This window comes from Salmo salar, chromosome ssa14 (assembly GCF_905237065.1).
Source record: "Salmo salar chromosome ssa14, Ssal_v3.1, whole genome shotgun sequence".
NCBI lineage: Eukaryota > Metazoa > Chordata > Actinopteri > Salmoniformes > Salmonidae > Salmo > Salmo salar.
This window is the reverse complement of record NC_059455.1, coordinates 40,658,557-40,685,576: the sequence shown is the minus strand read 5'-3', so window position 1 is coordinate 40,685,576 and position 27,020 is coordinate 40,658,557. Positions and strand designations below refer to the sequence as shown.

Here is a 27,020-nt window from a genome sequence, read left to right as displayed (position 1 = left end):
GCAAATGCTAAACTACAGGACTGTTTTGCTAGCACAGACTGGAATATGTTCCAGGATTCTTCCGATGGCATTGAGGAGTACACCACATCAGTCACTGGCTTTATCAATAAGTGCATCGAGGACGTCGTCCCCACATAGTGACTGTACGTACATACCCCAACCAAAAGCCATGGATTATAGGCAACATTCGCACTGAGCTAAAAGGTAAAGCTGCCGCTTTCAAGGTGTGGGACTCTAACCCGGAAGCTTATAAGAAATCCCACTATGCCCTCCGACGAACCATCAAACAGGCAAAGTGTCAGTACAGGACTAAGATCGAATCATACTACACCGGCTCTGACGCTCGTCGGATGTGGCAGGGCTTGCAAACTATTACAGACTACAAAGGGAAGCACAGCCGAGAGCTGCCCAGTGACACGAGCCTAACCAGACGAGCTAAATACTTCTATGCTCGCTTCGAGGCAAGTAACACAGAAACATGCATGAGAGTGAGAGCATCAGCTATTCCGGACGACTGTGATCACGCTCTCCGCAGCCGATGTGAGTAAGACTTTTAAACAGGTCAAAAAGGCCGCAGGGCCAGACGGATGACCAGGACGTGTACTCCGAGCATGCGCTGACCAACTGGCAAGTGTCTTCATTGACATTTTCAACCTCTCCCTGTCTGAGTCTGTAATACCAACATGTTTCAAGCAGGCCACCATAGTCCCTGTGCCCAAGAACACTAAGGTAACCTGCCTAAATGACTACCGATCCATAGCACTCACGTCTGTAGCCATGAAGTGCTTTGAAAGACTGGTCGTGGCTCACATCAACACCATCATCCCATAAAAACTAGACCCAGTCCAATTTGCATACCGCCCCAACAGATCCACAGATGATGCAATCTCTATTGCACTCCACACTGCTCTTTCACACCTGGACAAAAGGAACACCTATGTGAGAATACTATTAATTGACTACAGCTCAGCGTTCAACACCATAGTGCCCTCAAAGCTCATCACTAAGCTAAGTACTAAACACCTCCCTCTGCAACTGGATCCTGGACTTCCTGACTGGCCGCCCCCAGGTGCTAAGGGTAGGTAACAACACATCCACCACATTGATCCTCAACACGGGGGCCCCTCAGGGGTGCGTGCTCAGTCCCCTCCTGTGCTCCCTGTTCACTCATGACTGCACGGCCAGGCAAGACTCCCAACACCATCATCAAGTTTGCTGATGACACAACAGTGGTAGGCCTGATCACCGACAACAATGAGACAGCATATAGGGAGGAGGTCAGAGACCTGACCGTGTTTTGCAAGGACAACAACCTCTCCCTCAACATGATCAAGACAAAGGAGATGATTGTGGACTACAGGAAAATGAGGACCGAGCCCCCATTCTCATCGATGAACCTCTAGTGGAGTAGGTTGAGAGCTTCAAGTTCCTTGGCGTCCACATTACCATCAAACTAACATGGTCAGAGCACACCAAGACAGTCATGAAGAGGGCACGACAAAGCCTATTCCCCCTCAGGAGACTGAAAAGATTTGACATGGGTCCTCAGATACTCAAAAAGTTTTACAGCTGCACCATCGAGAGTATCCTGACTGGTTGCATCACTGCCTGGTATGGCAACTGCTCGGCCTCCGACTGCAAGGCACTACAGAGGGTAGTGCGTACGGCCCAGTACATCACTGGGGCCAAGCTTCCTGCCATCCAGGACCTCTATACCAGGCGGTGTCAGAGGAAGGCCCTAAAAATTGTGAAAGACTCCAGCCACCCAAGTCATAGACGTTCTATCTGCTGCTGCACGGCAAGCGGTACCGGAGCGCCAAGTCTAGGTCCAAGAGGCTTCTAAACAGCTTCTACCCCCAAGCCATAAGTCCTGAACAGCTAATCAAATGACAACCCCGGACTATTTGCATTGCCCCGCCCACCCTCTTCTACGCTGCTGCTACTCTCTGTTATTATCTATGCATAGTCACTTTAATAACTACCTACATGTACATATTACCTCACTTACCTCGACACCGGTGCCCCCTCACATTGACTCGGTACCCCTGTATATAGTCTTGCTATTGTTATTTACTGCTGCTCTTTAATTATTTGTTATTCTTATCTCTTACTTTTTTGTAGGTATTTTCTTAGGGCTTGTAAGTAAGCATTTCACTGTAAGGTCTACACCTGTTGTTTTCATAGCATGTGATTTAGTGACATCTTAAGCACTGAGATGCATTGCCTTAGACCGCTGCGCCACTTGGGAGCCCCAATGGGGTATTGTGTGTAGATTGATGAGGAAGAACATGTATTTAATATATTTTAGAATAAGGCTGTAACATAACAAAATGTGGAAAAAATCAAGGGGTCTGAATACTTTACTCAAAGCCGGTGGCATGTTTTGGCGCACACATTTCTCTGTTGTCGTTTTCGTCTTGTTGACCTGTATCAAGGTGTCACCATGACAGCAGAATACTCTTAGATTGGCCAAGCTACAGTATCTAAAGGCTTTGCCTTCAGCACCTGATCATACCTATTCATTATTTCCTGAGACACACCAGCCCTGAAACATCCTATGGATAGATATGCATCCTGAATACTGAGACAGAACAATCTGCACTGTTGTCACATCCATAGAAATAGACTCTATTGATTATTGTAAACTGGGTGGTTCGAGCCTGGAATGCTGATTGGCTGAGAGCCATTGTACATCAGACCGTATACCAGGGGTATGACAAAACATTATTTTTACTGCTTTAATTACGCTAGTAACCAGTTTATAATAGCAATAAGGCACCTCGGGGGTTTGTGATATATGGCCAATATACCACGGCTAAGGGCTGTGTCCAGGTACTCCGCGTTGCATCATACATAAGAACAGCCCTTAGCCGTGGTATATTGGCCATATACAGTTGAAGTCGGATGTTTACACACACTTATTGTACCACACCTCTGGCCTTATTGCTTAAATCTAGATTCCATTTCTATGGTCACATCACATTTTTTACACTAGTTCATATACCGATAGGTCTATGTTATTTACACGTGACAATCTCTTTATTTAGTCGACATGGTATTCCTTATGAGAGGAACTGGTCAATCGCTTGCAATTCACATGGCAATAATTCTTGACATTCTAATTCAAGAATAGAAAGAGATCTTTTTATTTTCATTCAAGGTGTTTTAAGTCACTGATTGAAAATGTAATTGACCTTGTCTGGTAGTCACACACCACTGGTGTAGTTACAGTAGGTGGTGAAATCCACTGGTAGTCACGTATCAGATGAAAGGGGTTCTCCAGTAGCCCGGTATTTCATACCGCCAGTCATGAGACGAGACAGGATTCCATTATAGTGTCAAACAACACTGCGGGATCCACCTCCATGTTTGGCCAACTAGAACTGAGCAGTACCCCCTCAACACTGAGGGAACCACCTCCATGTTTGGCCAACTAGCACTGAGCAGTACCCCCTCAACACTGAGGGAACCACCTCCATGTTTGGCCAACTAGCACTGAGCAGTACCCCCTCAACACTGAGGGAACCACCTCCATGTTTGGCCAACTAGCACTGAGCAGTACCTCCTCAACACTGAGGGAACCACCTCCATGTTTGGCCAACTTGCACTGAGCAGTACCCCCTCAACACTGGTAAACCTTTCACCTTGTGCATGCATTCACACACTCACAAAATCATCCTACCGCTGGTGCACCTTCCAAGGTGTGTGTCCACTCTACATTCCCACAACTACATAAGACAGGGGCTCATCTTTTCCATCTTTCTCTCTCACACACACACACACACACACACACACACACACACACACACACACACACACACAAACACACACGCTTGGATACCTATGCCCTTTGCGTACCACCCACACACACACCCCTGCTGTGCTCGCTCTACTTGCATGTCCTGGATGCCAAAAACTTGCACTTGTTGCCATGGCAGCTGTGTGTGCGTGTGTGTGTGTGTGTAAAGGTCAGGGGTCGTGGTGGATGCCAGAGACAGAACGGGAGCAATGTCCTTGACGACTTCAATCGTCGTGACAACCCCCAGGAATGAGCTGTCATGCGACACCTCTTCCTCCACTCCTGTTCCTGTCATTGAAAACAACACACACACACACACACACACACACACACACACACACACACAGCGTCAGCAGGAAGAACCCTTTGGAAACAATGTGTGGTATGTGTTGTGGAGCATTGGGACCTGAGGAGGGGGGCCTAGATGAGTCGTTACCCACCCTAAGGAGCACCAAACCAGGGCATAAAGAGAGACCACAGAGCCCTAAGGGCAGGTGAATACATCCATCAAATGGAGCTGTCAGAATTAGAAAGCAGTATAGCAGTATGGTTAAATCAGAGGGCTGACTGTAGCAGTCCCGTCCCTCCAGGTCCTCACCAAAATGCCTTTCTTTGGTAGTCCTCTTTGGGTTTCAATAATAGGTGGTCCTGTGTGGCTTAGTTGGTAGAGCATGGCACTTGAAACGCCAAGGATTGTGTGTTGGATTCCCGGGGCCCACCCACACTTAAAATGTATGCATGAAGAGTATAAGTCACTTTAAAAGTGTCTGCTAAATGTTATATACACATTGTATTTGTAAAGTATTCTGTTACAGCCTTATTCTAAAATGGATGAAATAAAACATTTTCCTCATCAATCTACACACAATAACCCATAATGACGAAGTGAAAACAAGTTTGTAGAAATGTTTGCTAATTAATAAAACATGTAAAACAGAAATAGCTTATTTAAATATTCAAACCCTTTGCTATGAGAGTAGAAATTGAGCTCAGGCACATGCTATTTCCATTGATCATCCTTGAGATATTTTTACAACGTTTTGGATTGGAGTCCACCTGTTGTAAATGTAATTGATTGGAGACAGGATTGTGTCGAGGCACAGATCTGGGGAAGGGTACAGCATTGAAGGTCCCAAAGAACACAATGATGGCCTCCATCGTTCTTAAATGGAAGGAGTTTGGAACCACCAAGACTCTTCCTAGAGCTGGCCCCCTGGCCAAACTGAGCAATCGGGGGAGAAGGGCCTTGGTCACGGAGTTAACCAAGAACCCGATGGTGACTTTGACAGAGCTCCAGAGGTCCTCTGTGGAGATGGGAGAACCTTCCAGAAGGACAACCATTTCTGCAGTAGTCCACCACTCCACCAATCAGTCCTTTATGATAGAGTGGCCAGACAGAAGCCACTCCTCAGTAAAAGGCACATGACAGCCCACCCGAGTTTTGCCAAAAGGCACCTAAATGACTCTCAGACCATGAGAAACAAGATTCTCTGGTCTGATGGAAACCTGGAGGAAACATCACGTCTGGAGGAAACCTGCCACCATCCCTACGGTGAAGCATGGTGGTGGCAGCATTATGCTGTGGGGATTTTTTTCAGCAGCAGGGACTGGGAGACTAGTCAGGATCGAGGGAAAGATGAACGGAGCAAAGTACAGAGAGATCCTTGATGAAAACCTGCTCCAGAGCGCTCAGGACCTCAGACTGGGGCGAAGGTTCACCTTCCAACAGGACAATGACCCTAAGCACACAGCCAAGACAATGCAGGAGTGTCTTTGGCACAAGTCCCAATGTCCTTGAGTGGCCCAGCCAGAGCCCGGACTTGAACCCGATCGAACATCTCTGGAGAGACCTGAAAATAGCTGTGCAACGACGCTCCCCATCCAACCTGACAGAGCTTGAGAGGATCTGCAGAGAAGAATGGGAGAAATTCCCCAAATACAGGTGTGCCAAGCTTGTAGCGTCATACCCAAGAAGACACAAGGCTGTAATCGCTGCCAAATGTGCTTCAACAAAGTACTGAGTAAAGGGTCTGAATACATTTCTTAAAACATGTTTTTGCTTTGTCATTGTGGGGTATTGTGTGTAGATTGACGAGGGGGAAGAAATGCATCAATTTTAGAATAAGGCTGTAAGGTAACAAAATGTGGAAAATGTCAAGGGGTCTGAATACTTTATGAGTGCAGTGTATAGGTAAACTAACCCACAGACGGAAACGCACGAGGTGGCTAAAAACAGACCTCCCTCCATCTTCCACCAGCTTGCTACCTATGGCCCGGCTAGCTGTCTGAATCTCACTGGACCCTTTGATCACTTGGCTAAGCATGCCTCTCCTCAATGTCAATATGCAATGTCCATTGCTGTTCTGGTTAGTGTTTATTGGCTTATTTCACTGTAGAGCCTCTAGCCCTGCTCATTATACCTTATCCAACCTCTCAGTTCCTCCAACCACACATGCTATGACATCTTCTGGTTTCAATGATGTTTCTAGAGACAATATCTCTCTCATCATCACTAAATGCCTAGGTTCACCTCCTCTGTATTCACATCCCACCATACCTTTGTCTGTACATTATACCTTGAAGCTATTTTATCGCCCCAGAAACCTGCTCCTTTTTCTCTCTATTCTGGACGTCACAGACGACCAATTCTTATAGCTTTTAGCCGTACCCTCATACTCATTCTTCTCTGCTCCTCTGGGGATGTAGAGGTGCATCCAGGCCCTGCAGTGCCTGGCTCCACTCCTACTCCCCAGGCGCTCTCTTTTGATGACTTCTGTAACCGTAATAGCCTTGGTTTCATGCATGTTAACATTAGAAGCCTCCTCCCTAAGTTTGTTTTATTCACTGCTTTAGCACACTCTGCCAACCCGGATGTCCTAGCTGTGTCTGAATCTTGGCTTAGGAAGTCCACCAAAAACTCTGAAATCTTCATCCCTAACTACAACGTTTTCAGACAAGATAGAACGACCAAAGGGGGCGGTGTTGCAATCTACTGCAGAGTTAGCCTGCAGAGCTCTGTCCTGCTATCCAGGTCTGTACCCAAACAATTTGAACTTCTATTTTTAAAAATCCACCTCTCCAAAAACAAGTCTCTCACCGTCGCCGCCTGCTATAGACCCCCCTCGGCCCCTAGCTGTGCTCTGGACACCATATGTGAACTGATTGCCCCCCATCTATCTTCAGAGCTCGTGCTACTAGGTGACCTAAACTGGGACATGCTTAACACCCCAGCCATCCTACAATCCAAGTTTGATGCCCTCAATCTCACACAAATTATTAATGAACCCACCAGGTACAACCCCAAAGCCGCAAACACTGGCACCCTCATAGATATCATCCTAACCAACATGCCCTCTAAATACACCTCTGCTGTTTTCAACCAAGATCTCAGCGATCACTGCCTCATTGCCTGCATCCGTAATGGGTCAGCGGTCAAACGACCTCCACTCATCACTGTCAAACGCTCCCTGAAACATTTCAACGAGCAAGCCTTTCTAATCGACCTGGCCCTGGTATCCTGGAAGGATATTGACCTCATCCCTTCAGTAGAGGATGCCTGGTTATTTTTTTTAAATGCCTTCCTCACCATCTTAAATAAGCATGCCCCTTTCAAGAAATGTAGAACCAGGAACAGATATAGTCCTTGGTTCTCCCCAGACCTGACTGCCCTTAACCAACACAAAAATATCCTGTGGTCGTTCTGCATTAGCATCGAACTGCCCCCGCGATATGCAACTTTTCAGAGAAGTTAGAAACCAATACACACAGGCAGTTAGAAACGCCAAGGCTAGCTTTTTCAAACAGAAATTTGCTTCCTGCAACTCAAACTCTAAAAAGTTTTGGGACACTGTAAAGTCCATGGAGAATAAGAACACCTCCTCCCAACTGCCCACTGCACTGAGGATAGGAAACTCTGTCACCACCGATAAGCCCACTATAATTGAGAATTTCAATAAGCATTTTTCTACGGCTGGCCATGCTTTCCACCTAACTACCCCTACTGCATTCAACAGCACTGCACCCCCCACAGCTACTCGCCCAAGCCTCCCCCATTTCTCCTTCTCCCAAATCCATTCAGCTGATGTTCTGAAAGAGCTGCAAAATCTGGACCCCTACAAATCAGCTGGGCTTGACAATCTGGACCCTTTCTTTCTAAAATTATCTGCCGAAATTATTGCAACCCCTATTACTAGCCTGTTCAACCTCTCTTTCGTGTCGTCTGAGATTCCCATAGATTGGAAAGCAGCTGCTGTCATCCCCCTCTTCAAAGGAGGTGACACTCTTGACCCAAATTGCTACAGACCTATATCCATCCTACCCTGCCTTTCTAAGGTCTTCGAAAGCCAAGTCAACAAACAGAATACCGACCATTTCGAATCCCACCGCACCCTCTCCGCTATGCAATCTGGTTTCAGAGCTGGTCATGGGTGCACCTCAGCAATGCTCAAGGTCCTAAACGACATCGTAACCGCCATCGATAAGAAACAATACTGTGCTGCCGTATTCATTGACCTGGCCAAAGCTTTTGACTCTGTTAATCACCACATCCTCATCGGCAGACTCAGTAGCCTTGGTTTCTCAAACGATTGCGTCGCCTGGTTCACCAACTACTTCTCTGATAGAGTTCAGTGTGTCAAATCGGAGGGCCTGCTGTCCGGACCTCTGGCAGTCTCTATGGGGGTACCACAGGGTTCAATTCTTGGGCCAACTCTTTTTTCTGTATACATCAATGATGTCGCTCTTGCTGCTGGTGAATCTCTGATCCACCTCTACGCATACGACACCATTCTGTATACTTCTGGCCCTTCTTTGGACACTGTGTTAACAACCCTCCAGACGAGCTTCAATGCCATACAACTCTCCTTCCGTGGTCTCCAACTGCTCCTAAATACAAGTAAAACTAAATGCATGCTCTTCAACCGATCGCTGCCTGCACCTGCCCGCCTGTCCAGCATCACTTCTCTGGACGGTTCTGACTTAGAATTTGTGGACAACTACAAATACCTAGGTGTCTGGTTAGACTGTAAACTCTCCTTCCAGACTCACATCAATCATCTCCAATCCAAAGTTAAATCTAGAATTGGCTTCCTATTTCGCAACAAAGCATCCTTCACTCATGCTGCCAAACATACCCTCGTAAAACTGACCATCCTACCAATCCTCGACTTCGGCGATGTCATTTACAAAATAGCCTCCAATACCCTACTCAACAAGCTGGATGCAGTCTATCACAGTGCCATCCGTTTTGTCACCAAAGCCCCATATACTACCCACCACTGCGACCTGTACGCTCTCGTTGGCTGGCCTTCGCTTCATAATCGTCGCCAAACACATTGGCTCCAGGTCATCTACAAGACCCTGCTAGGTAAAGTCCCCCCTTATCTCCGCTCACTGGTCACCATAGCAGCACCCACCTGTAGCACGCGCTCCAGCAGGTATATCTCTCTGGTCACCCCTAAAGCCAACTCCTCCTTTGGTCGTCTCTCCTTCCAGTTCTCTGCTGCCAATGACTGGAACGAACTACAAAAATCTCTGAAACTGGAAACACTTATCTCCCTCACTAGCTTTAAGCACCAGCTATCAGAGCAGCTCCCAGATCACTGCACCTGTACATAGCCCATCTATAATTTAGCCCAAACTACTACCTCTTCCCCTACTGTATTTATTTATTTTATTTATTATTTTGCTCCTTTGCACCATATTATTTATATTTTAACTTTGAACTTTCTTCAAATTATAAATCTACCATTCCAGTGTTTTACTTGCTATACTTTATTTACTTTGCCACCATGGCCTTTTTTGCCTTTACCTCCATTATCTCACATTATTTGCTCACATTGTATATAGTCTTATTTTTGTCTACTGTATCATTGATTGTATGTTGTTTTACTCCATGTGTAACTCTGTGTTTTTGTATGTTGTCGAACTGCTTTGCTTTATCTTGGCCAGGTCGCAATTGTAAATGAGAACTTGTTCTCAACTTGCCTACCTGGTTAAATAAAGGTGAAATAAAATAAAATAAATAGGTCAGTCATATCAAACTGACTGCATCAAGACACAAACTCAGACTGTCTCTTTTAAATGTGCCATTTAGCTGACGCTCTTATCCAGAGCGATTTAGTCATGCGTGCATATACTTTACATACAGGTGCTCCCCATAATTGAACCCATTATCCTGGCGTTGCAATCGTCATGCTCCTCCCACTGAGCTACAAGACCGAAGCCTCGTATGTACTTCACACTGGACTCTATAGAGACATCATTCAGACTTTAAAAAATGCTATAAATCAATCCCTTTTTATGAAGCCCTTTCTACATCAGCAGTTGTCACAAAGTGCTTTACAGATACCCAGCCTAAAACTCAAAGAGCAAGCAATGTCGAGGAAGAAGCACAGTGGCAGACACACACGCACACACACAGTATGATGTCACTGGTTAGGGCCCCTGATCGTCACTGGGACATGTTATATAACTAGAATGGCATGGTTCATTTAGCTTTCTTACACTGGAGTGCTCCACACACACACACACACACACACACACACACACACAGAGACAGACACACACACACACAGAAACGGACACACACACAGAGACAGACACACACACTTTTCCTCGCTCTCTCTCTGACTTTCCTCTCACCCTTTCTCATTTCTCTCTGCCTACCTAGTACATCCCCCCTTCATTTATCTCTGCCTACCTAGTACATCCCCCCTTCATTTCTCTCTGCCTACCTAGTACATCCCCCCTTCATTTCTCTCTGCCTACCTAGTACATCCCCTCTTCATTTCTCTCTGCCTACCTAGTACATCCCCCCTTCATTTCTCTCTGCCTACCTAGTACATCCCCCCTTAATTTCTCTCTGCCTACCTAGTACATCCCCCCTTCATTTATCTCTGCCTACCTAGTACATCCCCCCTTCATTTCTCTCTGCCTACCTAGTACATCCCCTCTTCATTTCTCTCTGCCTTCCTAGTACATCCCCCCTTCATTTCTCTCTGCCTACCTAGTACATCCCCTCTTCATTTCTCTCTGCCTACCTAGTACATCCCCCCTTCATTTATCTCTGCCTACCTAGTACATCTCCCCTTCATTTCTCTCTGCCTACCTAGTACATCCCCCCTTCATTTATCTCTGCCTACCTAGTACATCCCCTCTTCATTTCTCTCTGCCTACCTAGTACATCCCCCCTTCATTTCTCTCTGCCTACCTAGTACATCCCCTCTTCATTTCTCTCTGCCTACCTAGTACATCCCCCTTCATTTATCTCTGCCTACCTAGTACATCCCCCCTTCATTTCTCTCTGCCTACCTAGTACATCCCCTCTTCATTTCTCTCTGCCTACCTAGTACATCCCCCTTCATTTATCTCTGCCTACCTAGTACATCCCCCCTTCATTTATCTCTGCCTACCTAGTACATCCCCTCTTCATTTCTCTCTGCCTACCTAGTACATCCCCCCTTCATTTCTCTCTGCCTACCTAGTACATCCCCCCTTCATTTCTCTCTGCCTACCTAGTACATCCCCCCTTCATTTCTCTCTGCCTACCTAGTACATCCCCCCTTCATTTCTCTCTGCCTACCAAGTACATCCCCCCTTCATTTCTCTCTGCCTACCTAGTACATCCCCCCTTCATTTCTCTCTGCCTACCTAGTACATCCCCCCTTCATTTCTCTCTGCCTACCTAGTACATCCCCTCTTCATTTATCTCTGCCTACCTAGTACATCCCCTCTTCATTTCTCTCTGCCTACCTAGTACATCCCCCCTTCATTTCTCTCTGCCTACCTAGTACATCCCCCCCTTCATTTCTCTCTGCCTACCAAGTACATCCCCCCTTCATTTCTCTCTGCCTACCTAGTACATCCCCCCTTCATTTCTCTCTGCCTACCTAGTACATCCCCCCTTCATTTCTCTCTGCCTACCTAGTACATCCCCTCTTCATTTATCTCTGCCTACCTAGTACATCCCCCCTTCATTTCTCTCTGCCTACCTAGTACATCCCCCCTTCATTTCTCTCTGCCTACCTAGTACATCCCCCCTTCATTTCTCTCTGCCTACCTAGTACATCCCCCCCTTCATTTCTCTCTGCCTACCTAGTACATCCCCCCTTCATTTCTCTCTGCCTACCAAGTACATCCCCCTTCATTTCTCTCTGCCTACCAAGTACATCCCCCTTCATTTCTCTCTGCCTACCAAGTACATCCCCCTTCATTTCTCTCTGCCTACCTAGTACATCCCCCTTCAAACATTATAATAATAATGACCCGTCCCATCATCAAACATTATAATAATCATGACCCGTCCCATCCTCAAACATTATAATAATAATGACCCGTCCCATCCTCAAACATTATAATAATCATGACCCGTCCCATCATCAAACAATAATCATGACCCGTCCCATCCTCAAACATTATAATAATCATGACCCGTCCCATCCTCAAACATTATAATAATCATGACCCGTCCCATCATCAAACAATAATCATGACCCGTCCCATCCTCAAACATTATAATAATCATGACCCGTCCCATCATCAAACATTATAATAATAATGGCCCGTCCCATCATCAAACATTATAATAATCATGGCCCGTCCCATCCTCAAACATTATAATAATCATGGCCCGTCCCATCCTCAAACATTATAATAATCATGGCCCGTCCCATCCTCAAACATTATAATAATCATGACCCGTCCCATCATCAAACATTATAATAATCATGGCCCGTCCCATCATCAAACATTATAATAATCATGATCCTAAGACTGGGAGTTTTTACTAGGATTAAATGTCAGGAATTGTGAAAAACTGAGTTTAAATGTATTTGGCTAAAGTGTATGTAAACTTCCGACTTCAACTGTAAGTATATGGATGAGTGATGGCCGAGCGGCATAGGCAAGTTCACTGCAGTCAGCCCAGTCTTCCATTCCCCTTCCTCTTTACCCTCTGTTTACCTCTCTGTTTACCTCTGTTTACCTCTCTGTTTTACCCCCTGTTTACTCTCTGTTTAGCTCTTTGTTTACCTCTCTATTTACCTTCTGTTTAGCGCTCGGTTTACCCTGGTTTACTCTCTGTTTACCCTCTGTTTACCTCTCTGTTTACCCCCGTTTACCCTCTGTTTACCTCTCTGTTTACCCTCTGTTTACTCTCTGTTTACCTCTCTGTTTACCTTCTGTTTAACTCTCTGTTTACCTCTCTGTTTACCTTCTGTTTACCTCTCTGTTTACCTCTCTGTTTACCCTCTGTTTACCTCTCTGTTTGCATCTTTATTTACCTCTCTGTTTACCCTCTGTTTAACTCTCTGTTTACCTTCTGTTTAACTCTCCGTTTACCTCTCTGTTTACCCTCTGTTTACCCTCTGTTTACCTTCTGTTTAGCTCTCTGTTTACCCTCAGTTTACCCTCTGTTTACCTCTCTGCTTACCTCTGTTTACCCTCTGTTTACTCTCTGTTTACCTCTCTGTTTACCTCTCTGTTACACAACCTCTTGCTCTCTCTCTCTCTCTCTCTCTCTCTCTCTCTCTCTCTCACACACACACACACACTTAATCTCTCTCTCTTTCACAGTCTGCCCCACCAACCTCTCAGATCAGATGCCCCCCCCTTCCATTGCCCCAGGAGGGGAGGGCCTAGCTTAATTAAACAGGGCCTCGTTCCCAGAGCATTCGTAGTGTTCAGATCATCGTTAGTCTTCTTACAATGTATCTTTAGTAGCCGAAGTGTTTCCCTGAGCCTTCATTGGAATCATCCACAGATCTCCACTTAACATAGAATCAAGATGTTTAGGCCATCTGTCTTATTGTGACTGACGATAACTTCAGAACGAAGTTGACTACAAAGTCAAGTATTTGCAAGAAAATGATGCTTCAAATGAGAACCGAGATGACTGCATTAAAAGATGCATAGGCTATATGGACCCATATAGGCTTTTACAATCATATTGAAATCAATTTCATGTTCAATCAATTGAGTTCTATTTTGCGACTAGGCTACTGTCTGTAATTTTTTTCCTCAATGTGGTTCATGATGTGTGACAACATGCGACCAATGACGTGCCCAGTATGTGATTTAGTGCATTATTATTGGTTAAGCATGATAAGCCACCTCTAAAGCCTATTTGCAGCCATAGGTGGTAATATCTCTCTAGGAGCTGATCCGTCGTCAGTATTTCAGAATCATTTGAATGTTAAGGTACGATTTGAGTGGAGAAGGCTGATCCGAGAGCACCGCTTCTTTTCTTTCAATCCTATCCGTGTTGACACATTGTCTAACGACGTACTGCGAACTTTCTCTCTACCTGCTTGTTTGGGAAACACTGTTAAAAAGTTGTCTGGTAAGTAATGATACATCTAGTATGATCATCATAGTACTTGAAAAGATACTTCAGGCCCTTTATCTACTTCCCCAGTCAGATGAACGCGTGGATACCGTTTGTACGTCTCTGTGTGCTGTTTGAAGGAAGCTGCTTGCAAAAGTAACTTCATACTGGACACAGAGACATTAAAATTGTATCCACAAGTTCATCTGCCTCTTGGGAGGTAGATAAAGGGCCTCATTGCCAAAATCCAGAAGTAATCCTTTAAGTTACATCACAGCTGGGAAACGAGGCCTAGATGTTTAGATGATTTGTCACGGGGAGGACTCCCTTGCTTGTAATGAAGCCATCAATCATGCTGCATCAGTATGGTGCAGTCAAACGTGTGTGTGTGTGTGTGTGTGTGTGTGTGTGTGTGTGTGTGTGTGTGTGTGTGTGTGTGTGTGTGTGTGTGTGTGTGTGTGTGTGTGTGTGAGAGACACCTTTTGGCTAAAGTGTGTTCCAATGATTATTTAAAGCACTTTAGGTGTGTGGTTAATTTCTGTCTGAAGTAGTAGGAAGACCATTAGAGAGATCATTCACTATCTTAACTGCAATACCCTTGGATTTCCTTCCTCTAGGCTCTTCTATAATACTTCCTGTTGTGTTGTCAGACATAAAGCTAGTGAAGGACACTACCCCCACTACTTCCTGTTGTGTTGTCAGACATAAAGCTAGTTAAGGACACTACCCCCACTACTTCCTGTTGTGTTGTCAGACATAGAGCTAGTGAAGGACACTACCCCCACTACTTCCTGTTGTGTTGTCAGACATAGAGCTAGTGAAGGACACTACCCCCACTACTTCCTGTTGTGTTGTCAGACATAGAGCTAGTGAAGGACACTACCCCCACTACTTCCTGTTGTGTTGTCAGACATAGAGCTAGTGAAGGACACTACCCCCACTACTTCCTGTTGTGTTGTCAGACATAGAGCTAGTGAAGGACACTACCCCCACTACTTCCTGCCTCTCATGCCTTTCTCCTACCATAGACTCCCTGTAAACTGAGAGAAAGATGCTTCTCTTCATTCTGTCTATGTGCTGGTTAGATTGATTATGTCCCTTCATTACAAGTGATAGATTGACTGAACGCATGTTTCTAATCAACCTATGGTGATGTCATTGATAAATATACTGCTGAAAAAAATAAAGGGAACACTTAAACAACACAATGTAACTCCAAGTCAATCACACTTCTGTGAAATCAAACTGTCCACTTAGGAAGCAACACTGATTGACAATAAATTTCACATGCTGTTGTGCAAATGGAATAGACAACAGGTGGAAATTATAGGCAATTAGCAAGACACCCCCAATAAAGGAGTGGTTATGCAGGTGGGGACCACAGACCACTTCTCAGTTCCTATGCTTCCTGGCTGATGTTTTGGTCACTTTTGAATGCTGGCGGTGCTTTCACTCTAGTGGTAGCATGAGACGGAGTCTACAACCCACACAAGTGGCTTAGGTAGTGCAGCTCATCCAGGATGGCACATCAATGCGAGCTGTGGCAAGAAGGTTTGCTGTGTCTGTCAGCATAGTGTCCAGAGCATGGAGGCGCTACCAGGAGACAGGCCAGTACATCAGGAGACGTGGAGGAGGCCGTAGGAGGGCAACAACCCAGCAGCAGGACCGCTACCTCCGCCTTTGTGCAAGGAGGAGCAGGAGAAGCACTGCCAGAGCCCTGCAAAATGACCTCCAGCAGGCCACAAATGTGCATGTGTCTGCTCAAACGGTCAGAAACAGACTCCATGAGGGTGGGATGAGGGCCCGACGTCCACAGGTGGGGGTTGTGCTTACAGCCCAACACCGTGCAGGACGTTTGGCATTTGCCAGAGAACACCAAGATTGGCAAATTCGCCACTGGCGCCCTGTGCTCTTCACAGATGAAAGCAGGTTCACACTGAGCACGTGACAAATGTGACAGAGTCTGGAGACGCCGTGGAGAACGTTCTGCTGCCTGCAACATCCTCCAGCATGACCGGTTTGGCGGTGGGTCAGTCATGGTGTGGGGTGGCATTTCTTTGGGGGGCCGCACAGCCCTCCATGTGCTCGCCAGAGGTAGCCTGACTACCATTAGGTACCGAGATGAGATCCTCAGACCCCTTGTGAGACCATATGCTGGTGCGGTTGGCCCTGGGTTCCTCCTAATGCAAGACAATGCTAGACCTCATGTGGCTGGAGTGTGTCAGCAGTTCCTGCAAGAGGAAGGCATTGATGCTATGGACTGGCCCGCCCGTTCCCCAGACCTGAATCCAATTGAGCACATCTGGGACATCATGTCTCGCTCCATCCACCAACGCCACATGGCACCACAGACTGTCCAGGAGTTGGCGGATGCTTTAGTCCAGGTCTGGGAGGAGATCCCTCAGGAGACCATCCGCCACCTCATCAGGAGCATGCCCAGGCGTTGTAGGGAGGTCATACAGGCACGTGGAGGCACACACACTACTGAGCCTCATTTTGACTTGTTTTAAGGACATTACATCAAAGTTGGATCAGCCTGTAGTGTGGTTTTCCACTTTAATTTTGAGTGACACCAAATCCAGACCTCCATGGGTTGATAAATTGGATTTCCATTGATTATTTTTGTGTGATTTTGTTGTCAGCACATTCAACTATGTAAAGAAAAAAGTATTTAATAAGATTATTTCTTTCATTCAGATCTAGGATGTGTTGTTTAAGTGTTCCCTTTATTTTTTTGAGCAGTGTACTTCCCTCTTGTCTTCAGGCCAACATGACGGTGTGGTTTATGACAGCTCACGTTTCCATGGCGTTGCATTGATTAGGCTTTACTGATCAGGAAATTGACGATTGTTTCCTCTCCTCTCCTAGGTTGTGGTAACAGCTCTATGAGCAGTGACATGTACGATGCTGGCTACCACTCCATCACCAACATAGACTACTCCTCTGTGTGCATCCACACCATGAGTGCCAGGCATGATGCCACATGCCCGGGTATGACCTGGCACCAGATGGACGCGCGCCAACTCTCCTTCACGGACGCCTCATACGACGTGGTCCTGGAGAAGGGCACCCTGGACGCCATGCTGGTGGAAGAGAAGGACCCCTGGAAGGTGTCCTCGGAGACTGCCTGTCTCATTGACCAGGTACTCAGGGAGGTAAGAAGAAGTATACACGTGCACATGCACATGCACACACAGACACACCCTCTGTTTGTTTTTAGCAGAGACCTGAATTATTGGCCTGTCTGTTCAGACAGCAGGCGAATTAAAGGAGGATGAAACAGAGGACTGGTGGACAGATGGGAAGATGCTCTCTCTCCTCTTTTAGAAAAACTCCATCTGAACTCAGTCAGTCACAGGGCCTGTTTCCAGCTGCCTATCTTATAATGGTGCAGTCTCTTCCTCTTTCACTCCCTCACTCCACTATTTCATTCCTCCTCTCTCTTCCACCCTCACCTCCTCTCTCATCTCCTCTCATCTCCTCTCTCATCTCCTCTCTCACATCCTCTCATCTCCTCTCTCAGCTCCTCTCTCAGCTGCTCTCATCTCCTCTCTCACATCCTCTCATCTCCTCTCTCATCTCCTCTCTCACATCCTCTCATCTCCTCTCTCACATCCTCTCATCTCCTCTCTCAGCTCCTCTCTCAGCTCCTCTAATCTCCTCTCTCACCTCCTCTCTCAGCTCCTCCCTCATCTCCTCTCTCACCTCCTCTCTCAGCTCCTCTCATCTCCTCTCTCACCTCCTCTCTCAGCTCCTCTAATCTCCTCTCTCACCTCCTCTCTCAGCTCCTCTCATCTCTCTCACCTCCTCTCTCACCTCCTCCCTCATCTCCTCTCATCTCCTCTCTCACCTCTCAACTCCTCTTTCACCTCCTCTAACACTCCTCTCTCACCTTCTCTCTCAGCTCCTCCCCCACCTCCTCTCTCTCTTCCTCTCCTTCTCCACTTGTATTTACTGCCTCTCTCACCTCCTTTCTCACCTCCTCTTTCAGCTCCTCTCATCTCCTCTCTCACCTCCTCTCTCACCTCCTCTCTCAGCTCCTCTCTCACCTCTCTCACCTCCTCTCTCACCTCTTCTTTCACCTCCTCTAACACTCCTCTCTCACCTTCTCTCTCAGCTCCCCCCTCACCTCCTCTCTCTCCTCCTCTCCTTCTCCACTTGTATTTACTGCCTCTCTCACCTCCCTAATCTACTCCTGCTACGTCCCCCTGAGTTGTGTTAGTATTGTGTGTGTGTGTCTTCATGTGTCATTGGAGCAGGGTTAGTGTAGGTGCAGTACACTTTCTCAGCTCCCCTCAACATTGTTCTTCCCGGTCTGTCTCTTCCTGTCTGTCTCTTCCTGTCTGTCTCTTCCTGTCTGTCTCTTCCTGTCTGTCTCCTCCCGGTCTGTCTCTTCCTGTCTGTCTCCTCCCGGTCTGTCTCTTCCTGTCTGTCTCCTCCCGGTCTGTCTCTTCCTGTCTGTCTCTTCCTGTCTGTCTCTTCCTGTCTGTCTCTTCCTGTCTGTCTCTTCCTGTCTGTCTCCTCCCGGTCTGTCTCTTCCTGTCTGTCTCCTCCCGGTCTGTCTCTTCCTGTCTGTCTCTTCCTGTCTGTCTCTTCCTGTCTGTCTCTTCCTGTCTGTCTCCTCCCGGTCTGTCTCTTCCTGTCTGTCTCTTCCTGTCTGTCTCTTCCTGTCTGTCTCCTCCCGGTCTGTCTCTTCCTGTCTGTCTCCTCCCGGTCTGTCTCTTCCTGTCTGTCTCTTCCTGTCTGTCTCTTCCTGTCTGTCTCCTCCCGGTCTGTCTCTTCCTGTCTGTCTCCTCCCGGTCTGTCTCTTCCTGTCTGTCTCTTCCTGTCTGTCTCTTCCTGTCTGTCTCTTCCTGTCTGTCTCCTCCCGGTCTGTCTCTTCCTGTCTGTCTCCTCCTGTCTGTCTCCTCCTGTCTGTCTCCTCCTGTCTGTCTCTTCCTGTCTGTCTCTTCCTGTCTGTCTCCTCCTGTCTGTCTCTTCCTGTCTGTCTCCTCCCGGTCTGTCTCTTCCTGTCTGTCTCTTCCTGTCTGTCTCCTCCCGGTCTGTCTCTTCCTGTCTGTCTCCTCCTGTCTGTCTCTTCCTGTCTGTCTCTTCCTGTCTGTCTCCTCCTGTCTGTCTCTTCCTGTCTGTCTCCTCCTGTCTGTCTCCTCCCGGTCTGTCTCTTCCTGTCTGTCTCCTCCCGGTCTGTCTCCTCCCGGTCTGTCTCTTCCTGTCTGTCTCCTCCCGGTCTGTCTCCTCCCGGTCTGTCTCTTCCTGTCTGTCTCCTCCCGGTCTGTCTCCTCCTGTCTGTCTCTTCCTGTCTGTCTCTTCCTGTCTGTCTCCTCCCGGTCTGTCTCTTCCTGTCTGTCTCCTCCTGTCTGTCTCCTCCCGGTCTGTCTCCTCCTGTCTGTCTCTTCCTGTCTGTCTCTTCCTGTCTGTCTCCTCCTTTCTGTCTCCTCCCGGTCTGTCTCTTCCTGTCTGTCTCTTCCTGTCTGTCTCTTCCTGTCTGTCTCTTCCTGTCTGTCTCCTCCTGTCTGTCTCCTCCCGGTCTGTCTCTTCCTGTCTGTCTCCTCCTGTCTGTCTGTCTCCTCCTGTCTGTCTCCTCCCGGTCTGTCTCTTCCTGTCTGTCTCCTCCTGTCTGTCTGTCTCCTCCTGTCTGTCTCCTCCTGTCTGTCTCTTCCTGTCTGTCTCTTCCTGTCTGTCTCCTCCTTTCTGTCTCCTCCCGGTCTGTCTCTTCCTGTCTGTCTCTTCCTGTCTGTCTCTTCCTGTCTGTCTCTTCCTGTCTGTCTCCTCCTGTCTGTCTCCTCCTGTCTGTCTCTTCCTGTCTGTCTCCTCCTGTCTGTCTCCTCCTGTCTGTCTCCTCCCGGTTTGTCTCCTCCTGTCTGTCTCCTCCTGTCTGTCTCTTCCTGTCTGTCTCTTCCTGTCTGTCTCTTCCGGTCCGTCTCTTCCTGTTTGTTTTTTTCTCGCCCCACTACCTCTCCCATTCCTCTGCAGAAGCACAGCTGTCACGATTCAACCCAAATGTGTGTGTGTGCTTGTGAGAGCTTGGTAATGAGTGTGTATACTCCTGTGTGCGTGCGTTTGGGTGGCTGTATAGAATCTTCTTTGATCATAGTGGAACACAAACACCCCTCTCAGAAAGAGGAAGGGAGGGGGGAGAGGGATGCGAGAGAAAGGGAGGGAGTGAAATATGTAGGGAGAGATGTGGACATTGTCAAAAAGGGGAGACAGGTACCAGAATTGGAAGAGTGAAACTATGTGACAGAGGAGGATGCAGACAGAGAGAACGAGAGAGAACGAGAGAGAACGAGAGAGAAAGAGAGAGAAAGAGAGAGAAAGGGAGAGAAAGAGAGAGAAAGAGAGAGAAAGGGAGAGAACGAGAGAGAAAGGGAGAGAACGAGAGAGAAAGGGAGAGAACGAGAGAGAAAGGGAGAGAAAGGGAAAGAACGAGAGAGAACGAGAGAGAAAGGGAGAGAACGAGAGAGAACGAGAGAGAAAGAGAGAGAGAAAGGGAGAGAACGAGAGAGAAGGAGAGAGAACGAGAGAGAAAGAGAGAGAAAGGGAGAGAACGAGAGAGAAAGAGAGCGAGCGGGAGACAGAAACCAAAACTGACAGAAAGCTAATGAGCAGTGCGCCAGTGTGATAGGGAGGGGAGGAAGGTAGCGAACGAGGGAGGGAGGGAGGGAGGGAGGGAGGGAGGGAGGGAGGGAGGGAGGGAGGGAGGGAGGGAGGGAGGGAGGGAGGAAGGTAGCGAATGAGGGAGGGAGGGAGGTAGCGAACGAGGGAGGGAGGTAGCGAGGGAGGAAGGTAGCGAGGGAAGAAGGTAGCGAACGAGGGAGGGAGGGAGGTAGTGAGGGAGGAAGGTAGCGAGGGAGGAAGGAAGGTAGCGAACGAGGGAGGGAGGGAGGTAGTGAGGGAGGGGGAAAGTGGAGCACACTTTCATCTAGTCTGTTTTGAGAATGTTTCATCATAAAAGCAAAAAGAACATTAAGGCAAGTGGTTGCAAAAATAGGAAACTCACAAAACGGTGTCAGCAGAGGGCTGGCAAAACAGAGTAGACTGTAGTAACACAGGAGAGAGTTAAACAGTAGACTGTAACAACACAGGAGAGAGTTAAACAGTAGACTGTAGTAACACAGGAGAGAGTTAAACAGTAGACTGTAACAACACAGGAGAGAGTTAAACAGTAGACTGTAGTAACACAGGAGAGAGTTAAACGGAAGACTGTAACAACACAGGAGAGAGTTAAACAGTAGACTGTAGTAACACAGGAGAGAGTTAAACAGTAGACTGTAGTAACACAGGAGAGAGTTAAACAGTAGACTGTTGCAACACAGGAGAGAGTTAAACAGTAGACTGTAGTAACACAGGAGAGAGTTAAACAGTAGACTGAAGCAACACAGCAGAGAGTTAAACAGTAGACTGTAGTAACACAGGAGAGAGTTAAACAGTAGACTGTAGTAACACAGGAGAGAGTTAAACAGTAGACTGTAGTAACACAGGAGAGAGTTAAACAGTAGACTGTAACAACACAGGAGAGAGTTAAACAGTAGACTGTAGTAACACAGGAGAGAGTTAAACAGTAGACTGTAGTAACACAGGAGAGAGTTAAACAGTAGACTGTAACAACACAGGAGAGAGTTAAACAGTAGACTGTAGTAACACAGGAGAGAGTTAAACAGTAGACTGTAACAACACAGGAGAGAGTTAAACAGTAGACTGTAGTAACACAGGAGAGAGTTAAACAGTAGACTGTAGTAACACAGGAGAGAGTTAAACAGTAGACTGTAGTAACACAGGAGATAGTTAAACAGTAGACTGTAGTAACACAGGAGAGAGTTAAACAGTAGACTGTAGTAACACAGGAGAGAGTTAAACAGTAGACTAGTAACACAGGAGAGAGTTAAACAGTAGACTGTAGTAACACAGGAGAGAGTTAAACAGTAGACGGTAGTAACACAGGAGAGAGTTAAACAGTAGACTGTAGTAACACAGGAGAGAGTTAAACAGTAGACTGTAGTAACACAGGAGAGAGTTAAACAGTAGACTGTAGTAACACAGGAGAGAGTTAAACAGTAGACTGTAGTAACACAGCAGAGAGTTAAACAGTAGACTGTAGTAACACAGCAGAGAGTTAAACAGTAGACTGTAGTAACACAGGAGAGAGTTAAACAGTAGACTGAAGCAACACAGCAGAGAGTTAAACAGTAGACTGTAGTAACACAGGAGAGAGTTAAACAGTAGACTGGAGCAAAACGGGACAGAGAGGCGGATCGAGCAAGAGTGATGAAAAGGGAGTAAGAGGTGGGGGTAGAGAGAACCATGCTGTCCCAATAGTCTTATCCAGCTTCATCTCTTCATCTCCCTCCCTTCATGACCACTGGTGGAACAACAGGACTGAAACATACCAAACCGTAGTAGTTTTGAAGTAAAGTAGACGAAGAATGGAACTTAATCCACTATAAGGAGGCTGATAACCATCCGCTAACCACATCGCAACCATCCCCTAACCACATCACAACCATCTCCTAACCACATCACAACCATCCCCTAACCACATCACAACCATCCCCTAACCACATCACAACCATCCCCTAACCACATCACAACCATCTCCTAACCACATCACAACCATCTCCTAACCACATCGCAACCATCCCCTAACCACATCGCAACCATCCCCTAACCACATCACAACCATCTCCTAACCACATCACAACCATCCCCTAACCACATCACAACCATCCCCTAACCACATCACAACCATCTCCTAACCACATCACAACCATCTCCTAACCACATCACAACCATCCCCTAACCACATCACAACCATCCCCTAACCACATCACAACCATCTCCTAACCACATCACAACCATCCCCTAACCACATCACAACCATCTCCTAACCACATCACAACCATCTCCTAACCACATCACAACCATCCCCTAACCACATCACAACCATCCTACAACCATGGGTATGGGTGTGAGAAAGATACAAACAGGGAGAAACACACAGGTGGTTTATGGAATTCACCAGGACATATTGGTTGAGTACTCAATGTCTACACACTCAATGTCTACACACTCAATGTCTACACACTCAATGTCTACACACTCAATGTACACATTCTTTTCACACGCACATATACACACACTTACTCACAGTTGCATGATGCAACACTTTTATACAGTATCACTTTTCTCTCTCTCTCTCTCTCTCTCTCTCTCTCTCTCTCTCAGTCACTCACTCAGAGCAGAGAGAGGCAGCGGCGTGCTGAGGTGTGAAAGCCTGACATGCTCCATGAATCACTCTCTGTTGCTATGGCAACCCTTTGGTGGGATATCCGCTATGACTAACACTTTTCATCGCTAACCTTTAGTCCACTTTAAGGATGTGCCACGGCAGGGACATTGTCTTTAGTCCACTTTAAGGTGCGCTACGGCAGGGACAGTGTCTTTAGTCCACTTTAAGGTGTGCCACGGCAGGGACAGTGTCTTTAGTCCACTTTAAGGTGCGCCACGGCAGGGACAGTGTCTTTAGTCCACTTTAAGGTGCGCCACGGCAGGGACAGTGTCTTTAGTCCACTTTAAGGTGCGCCACGGCAGGGACAGTGTCTTTAGTCCACTTTAAGGATGTGCCACGGCAGGGACAGTGTCTTTAGTCCACTTTAAGGTGTGCCACGGCAGGGACAGTGTCTTTAGTCCACTTTAAGGTGTGCCACGGCAGGGACAGTGTCTTTAGTCCACTTTAAGGTGTGCCACGGCAGGGGCAGTGTCTTTAGTCCACTTTAAGGATGTGCCACGGCAGGGACAGTGTCTTTAGTCCACTTTAAGGTGCGCCACGGCAGGGACAGTGTCTTTAGTCCACTTTAAGGTGCGCCACGGCAGGGACAGTGTCTTTAGTCCACTTTAAGGTGTGCCACGGCAGGGACAGTGTCTTTAGTCCACTTTAAGGATGTGCCACGGCAGGGACAGTGTCTTTAGTCCACTTTAAGGTGCGCCACGGCAGGGACAGTGTCTTTAGTCCACTTTAAGGTGTGCCACGGCAGGGACAGTGTCTTTAGTCCACTTTAAGGATGTGCCACGGCAGGGACAGTGTCTTTAGTCCACTTTAAGGTGCGCCACGGCAGGGACAGTGTCTTTAGTCCACTTTAAGGTGTGCCACGGCAGGGACAGTGTCTTTAGTCCACTTTAAGGTGCGCCACGGAAGGGACAGTGTCTTTAGTCCACTTTAAGGTGCGCCACGGCAGGGACAGTGTCTTTAGTCCACTTTAAGGTGCGCCACGGCAGGGACAGTGTCTTTAGTCCACTTTAAGGTGCGCCACGGCAGGGACAGTGTCTTTAGTCCACTTTAAGGTGTGAATTAGATGCTGGGAGGGAGAAGAGGACAACTGACTGGGATTATTACCTCATAGTGTCACATGATCTCCCCCTCCCCTTTGGAGAGTCTGACGTGGTGATGTCATACTGAACCAGTGAACAATTGAGGGACTGACCTATAGCGTATCAGCTATCTCCACGTCTCTAACACACACACACACACACACACACACACACACACACACACACACACACACACACACACACACACACACACACACACACACACACACACATACACTAAACCATCTTTAACTTAGTTTCACACACCAGCCCCCTCTGCCAGTGATTAAGCGGATTGGAGTAATTCACTTTGTCTTTGCACTCCGTGTCCACACAAAAAAAATCTACATAAATATGGGTTGCATTTACAATTGTTTTTGTTCTTCACATGTTGCGCTTTCATTGTGGCAAAAGGCCACACTTCTTGCTGCTGTGATGACACACTGTGGTATTTCACCCAGTAGATATGGGATTTGTTTTTAAAAAAAATTCTGGGTCTGTGTAATCTGAGGGAAATACACTGCTCAAAAAAATAAAGGGAACACTAAAATAACACATCCTAGATCTGAATGAATGAAATAATCGTATTAAATACTTTTTTCTTTACATAGTTGAATGTGCTGACAACAAAATCACACAAAAATAATCAATGGAAATCCAATTTATCAACCCATGGAGGTCTGGATTTGGAGTCACACTCAAAATTAAAGTGGAAAACCACACTACAGGCTGATCCAACTTTGATGTAATGTCCTTAAAACAAGTCAATTTGAGGCTCAGTAGTGTGTGTGGCCTCCACGTGCCTGTATGACCTCCCTACAACGCCTGGGCATGCTCCTGATGAGGTGGCGGATGGTCTCCTGAGGGATCTCCTCCCAGACCTGGACTAAAGCATCCGCCAACTCCTGGACAGTCTGTGGTGCAACGTGGCGTTGGTGGATGGAGCGAGACATGATGTCCCAGATGTGCTCAATTGGATTCAGGTCTGGGGAACGGGCGGGCCAGTCCATAGCATCAATGCCTTCCTCTTGCAGGAACTGCTGACACACTCCAGCCACATGAGGTCTAGCATTGTCTTGCATTAGGAGGAACCCAGGGCCAACCGCACCAGCATATGGTCTCACAAGGGGTCTGAGGATCTCATCTCGGTACCTAATGGCAGTCAGGCTACCTCTGGCGAGCACATGGAGGGCTGTGCGGCCCCCCCAAAGAAATGCCACCCCACACCATGACTGACCCACCGCAAAACCGGTCATGCTGGAGGATGTTGCAGGCAGCAGAACGTTCTCCACGGCGTCTCCAGACTCTGTCACGTCTGTCACGTGCTCAGTGTGAACCTGCTTTCATCTGTGAAGAGCACAGGGCGCCAGTGGTGAATTTGCCAATCTTGGTGTTCTCTGGCAAATGCCAAACGTCCTGCACGGTGTTGGGCTGTAAGCACAACCCCCACCTCTGGACGTCGGGCCCTCATACCACCCTCATGGAGTCTGTTTCTGACCGTTTGAGCAGACACATGCACATTTGTGGCCTGCTGGAGGTCATTTTGCAGGGCTCTGGCAGTGCTCCTCCTGCTCCTCCTTGCACAAAGGCGGAGGTAGCGGTCCTGCTGCTGGGTTGTTGCCCTCCTACGGCCTCCTCTACGTCTCCTGATGTACTGGCCTGTCTCCTGGTAGCGCCTCCATGCTCTGGACACTACGCTGATAGACACAGCAAACCTTCTTGCCACAGCTCGCATTGATGTGCCATCCTGGATGAGCTGCACTACCTGAGCCACTTGTGTGGGTTGTAGACTCCGTCTCATGCTACCACTAGAGTGAAAGCACCGCCAGCATTCAAAAGTGACCAAAACATCAGCCAGGAAGCATAGGAACTGAGAAGTGGTCTGTGGTCACCACCTGCAGAACCACTCCTTTATTGGGGGTGTCTTGCTAATTGCCTATAATTTCCACCTGTTGTCTATTCCATTTGCAGAACAGCATGTGAAATTTATTGTCAATCAGTGTTGCTTCCTAAGTGGTCAGTTTGATTTCACAGAAGTGTGATTGACTTGGAGTTACATTGTGTTGTTTAAGTGTTCCCTTTGTTTTTTTGAGCAGTGTATGTGTCTCTAATATGGTCACACATTTGGCAGGAGGTTAGAAAGTGAAGCTCAGTTTCCACCTCATTTTGTAGGCAGTGTGCACATAGGCAGACCTGGCTCTCAAGAGAAGACAGGCTATGGCGGCCTTTGTCAATAGCAAGGCTATGCTCACTGAGTCTGTACATAGTCAAAGATTTCCTTAAGTTTGGGTCAGTCACGATGGTCAGGTATTCTGGCACTGTGTACTCTCTGTTTAGGGCCAAATAGCAATCTAGTTTGCTCAGTTTTTTTGTTAATTCTTTCCAATGTGACAAGTAATTATAATTTAGTTTTCTCATGATTTCGTTGGGTTTAATTGTGTTGCTGTCCTGGGGCTCTGTGGGGTGTGTTTGTGTTTGTGAACAGAGCCCCAGGACCAGCTTGCTTAGGGGACTCTTCTCTCGCTGTCGCTC

General features: G+C 47.3%; 1 protein-coding gene across 2 annotated transcripts in view; it reads left to right on the top strand.

The window, feature by feature from the left end:
- Nucleotides 1–27,020, top strand: part of ece2a (endothelin converting enzyme 2a) — a 245,379-nt gene that overhangs the window by 103,221 nt on the left and 115,138 nt on the right. For both annotated transcript variants that reach the window (XM_045693622.1, NM_001141389.2), the window contains 1 exon segment: nucleotides 16,992–17,278. In XM_045693622.1, the coding sequence (XP_045549578.1) occupies nucleotides 16,992–17,278 (287 nt within the window).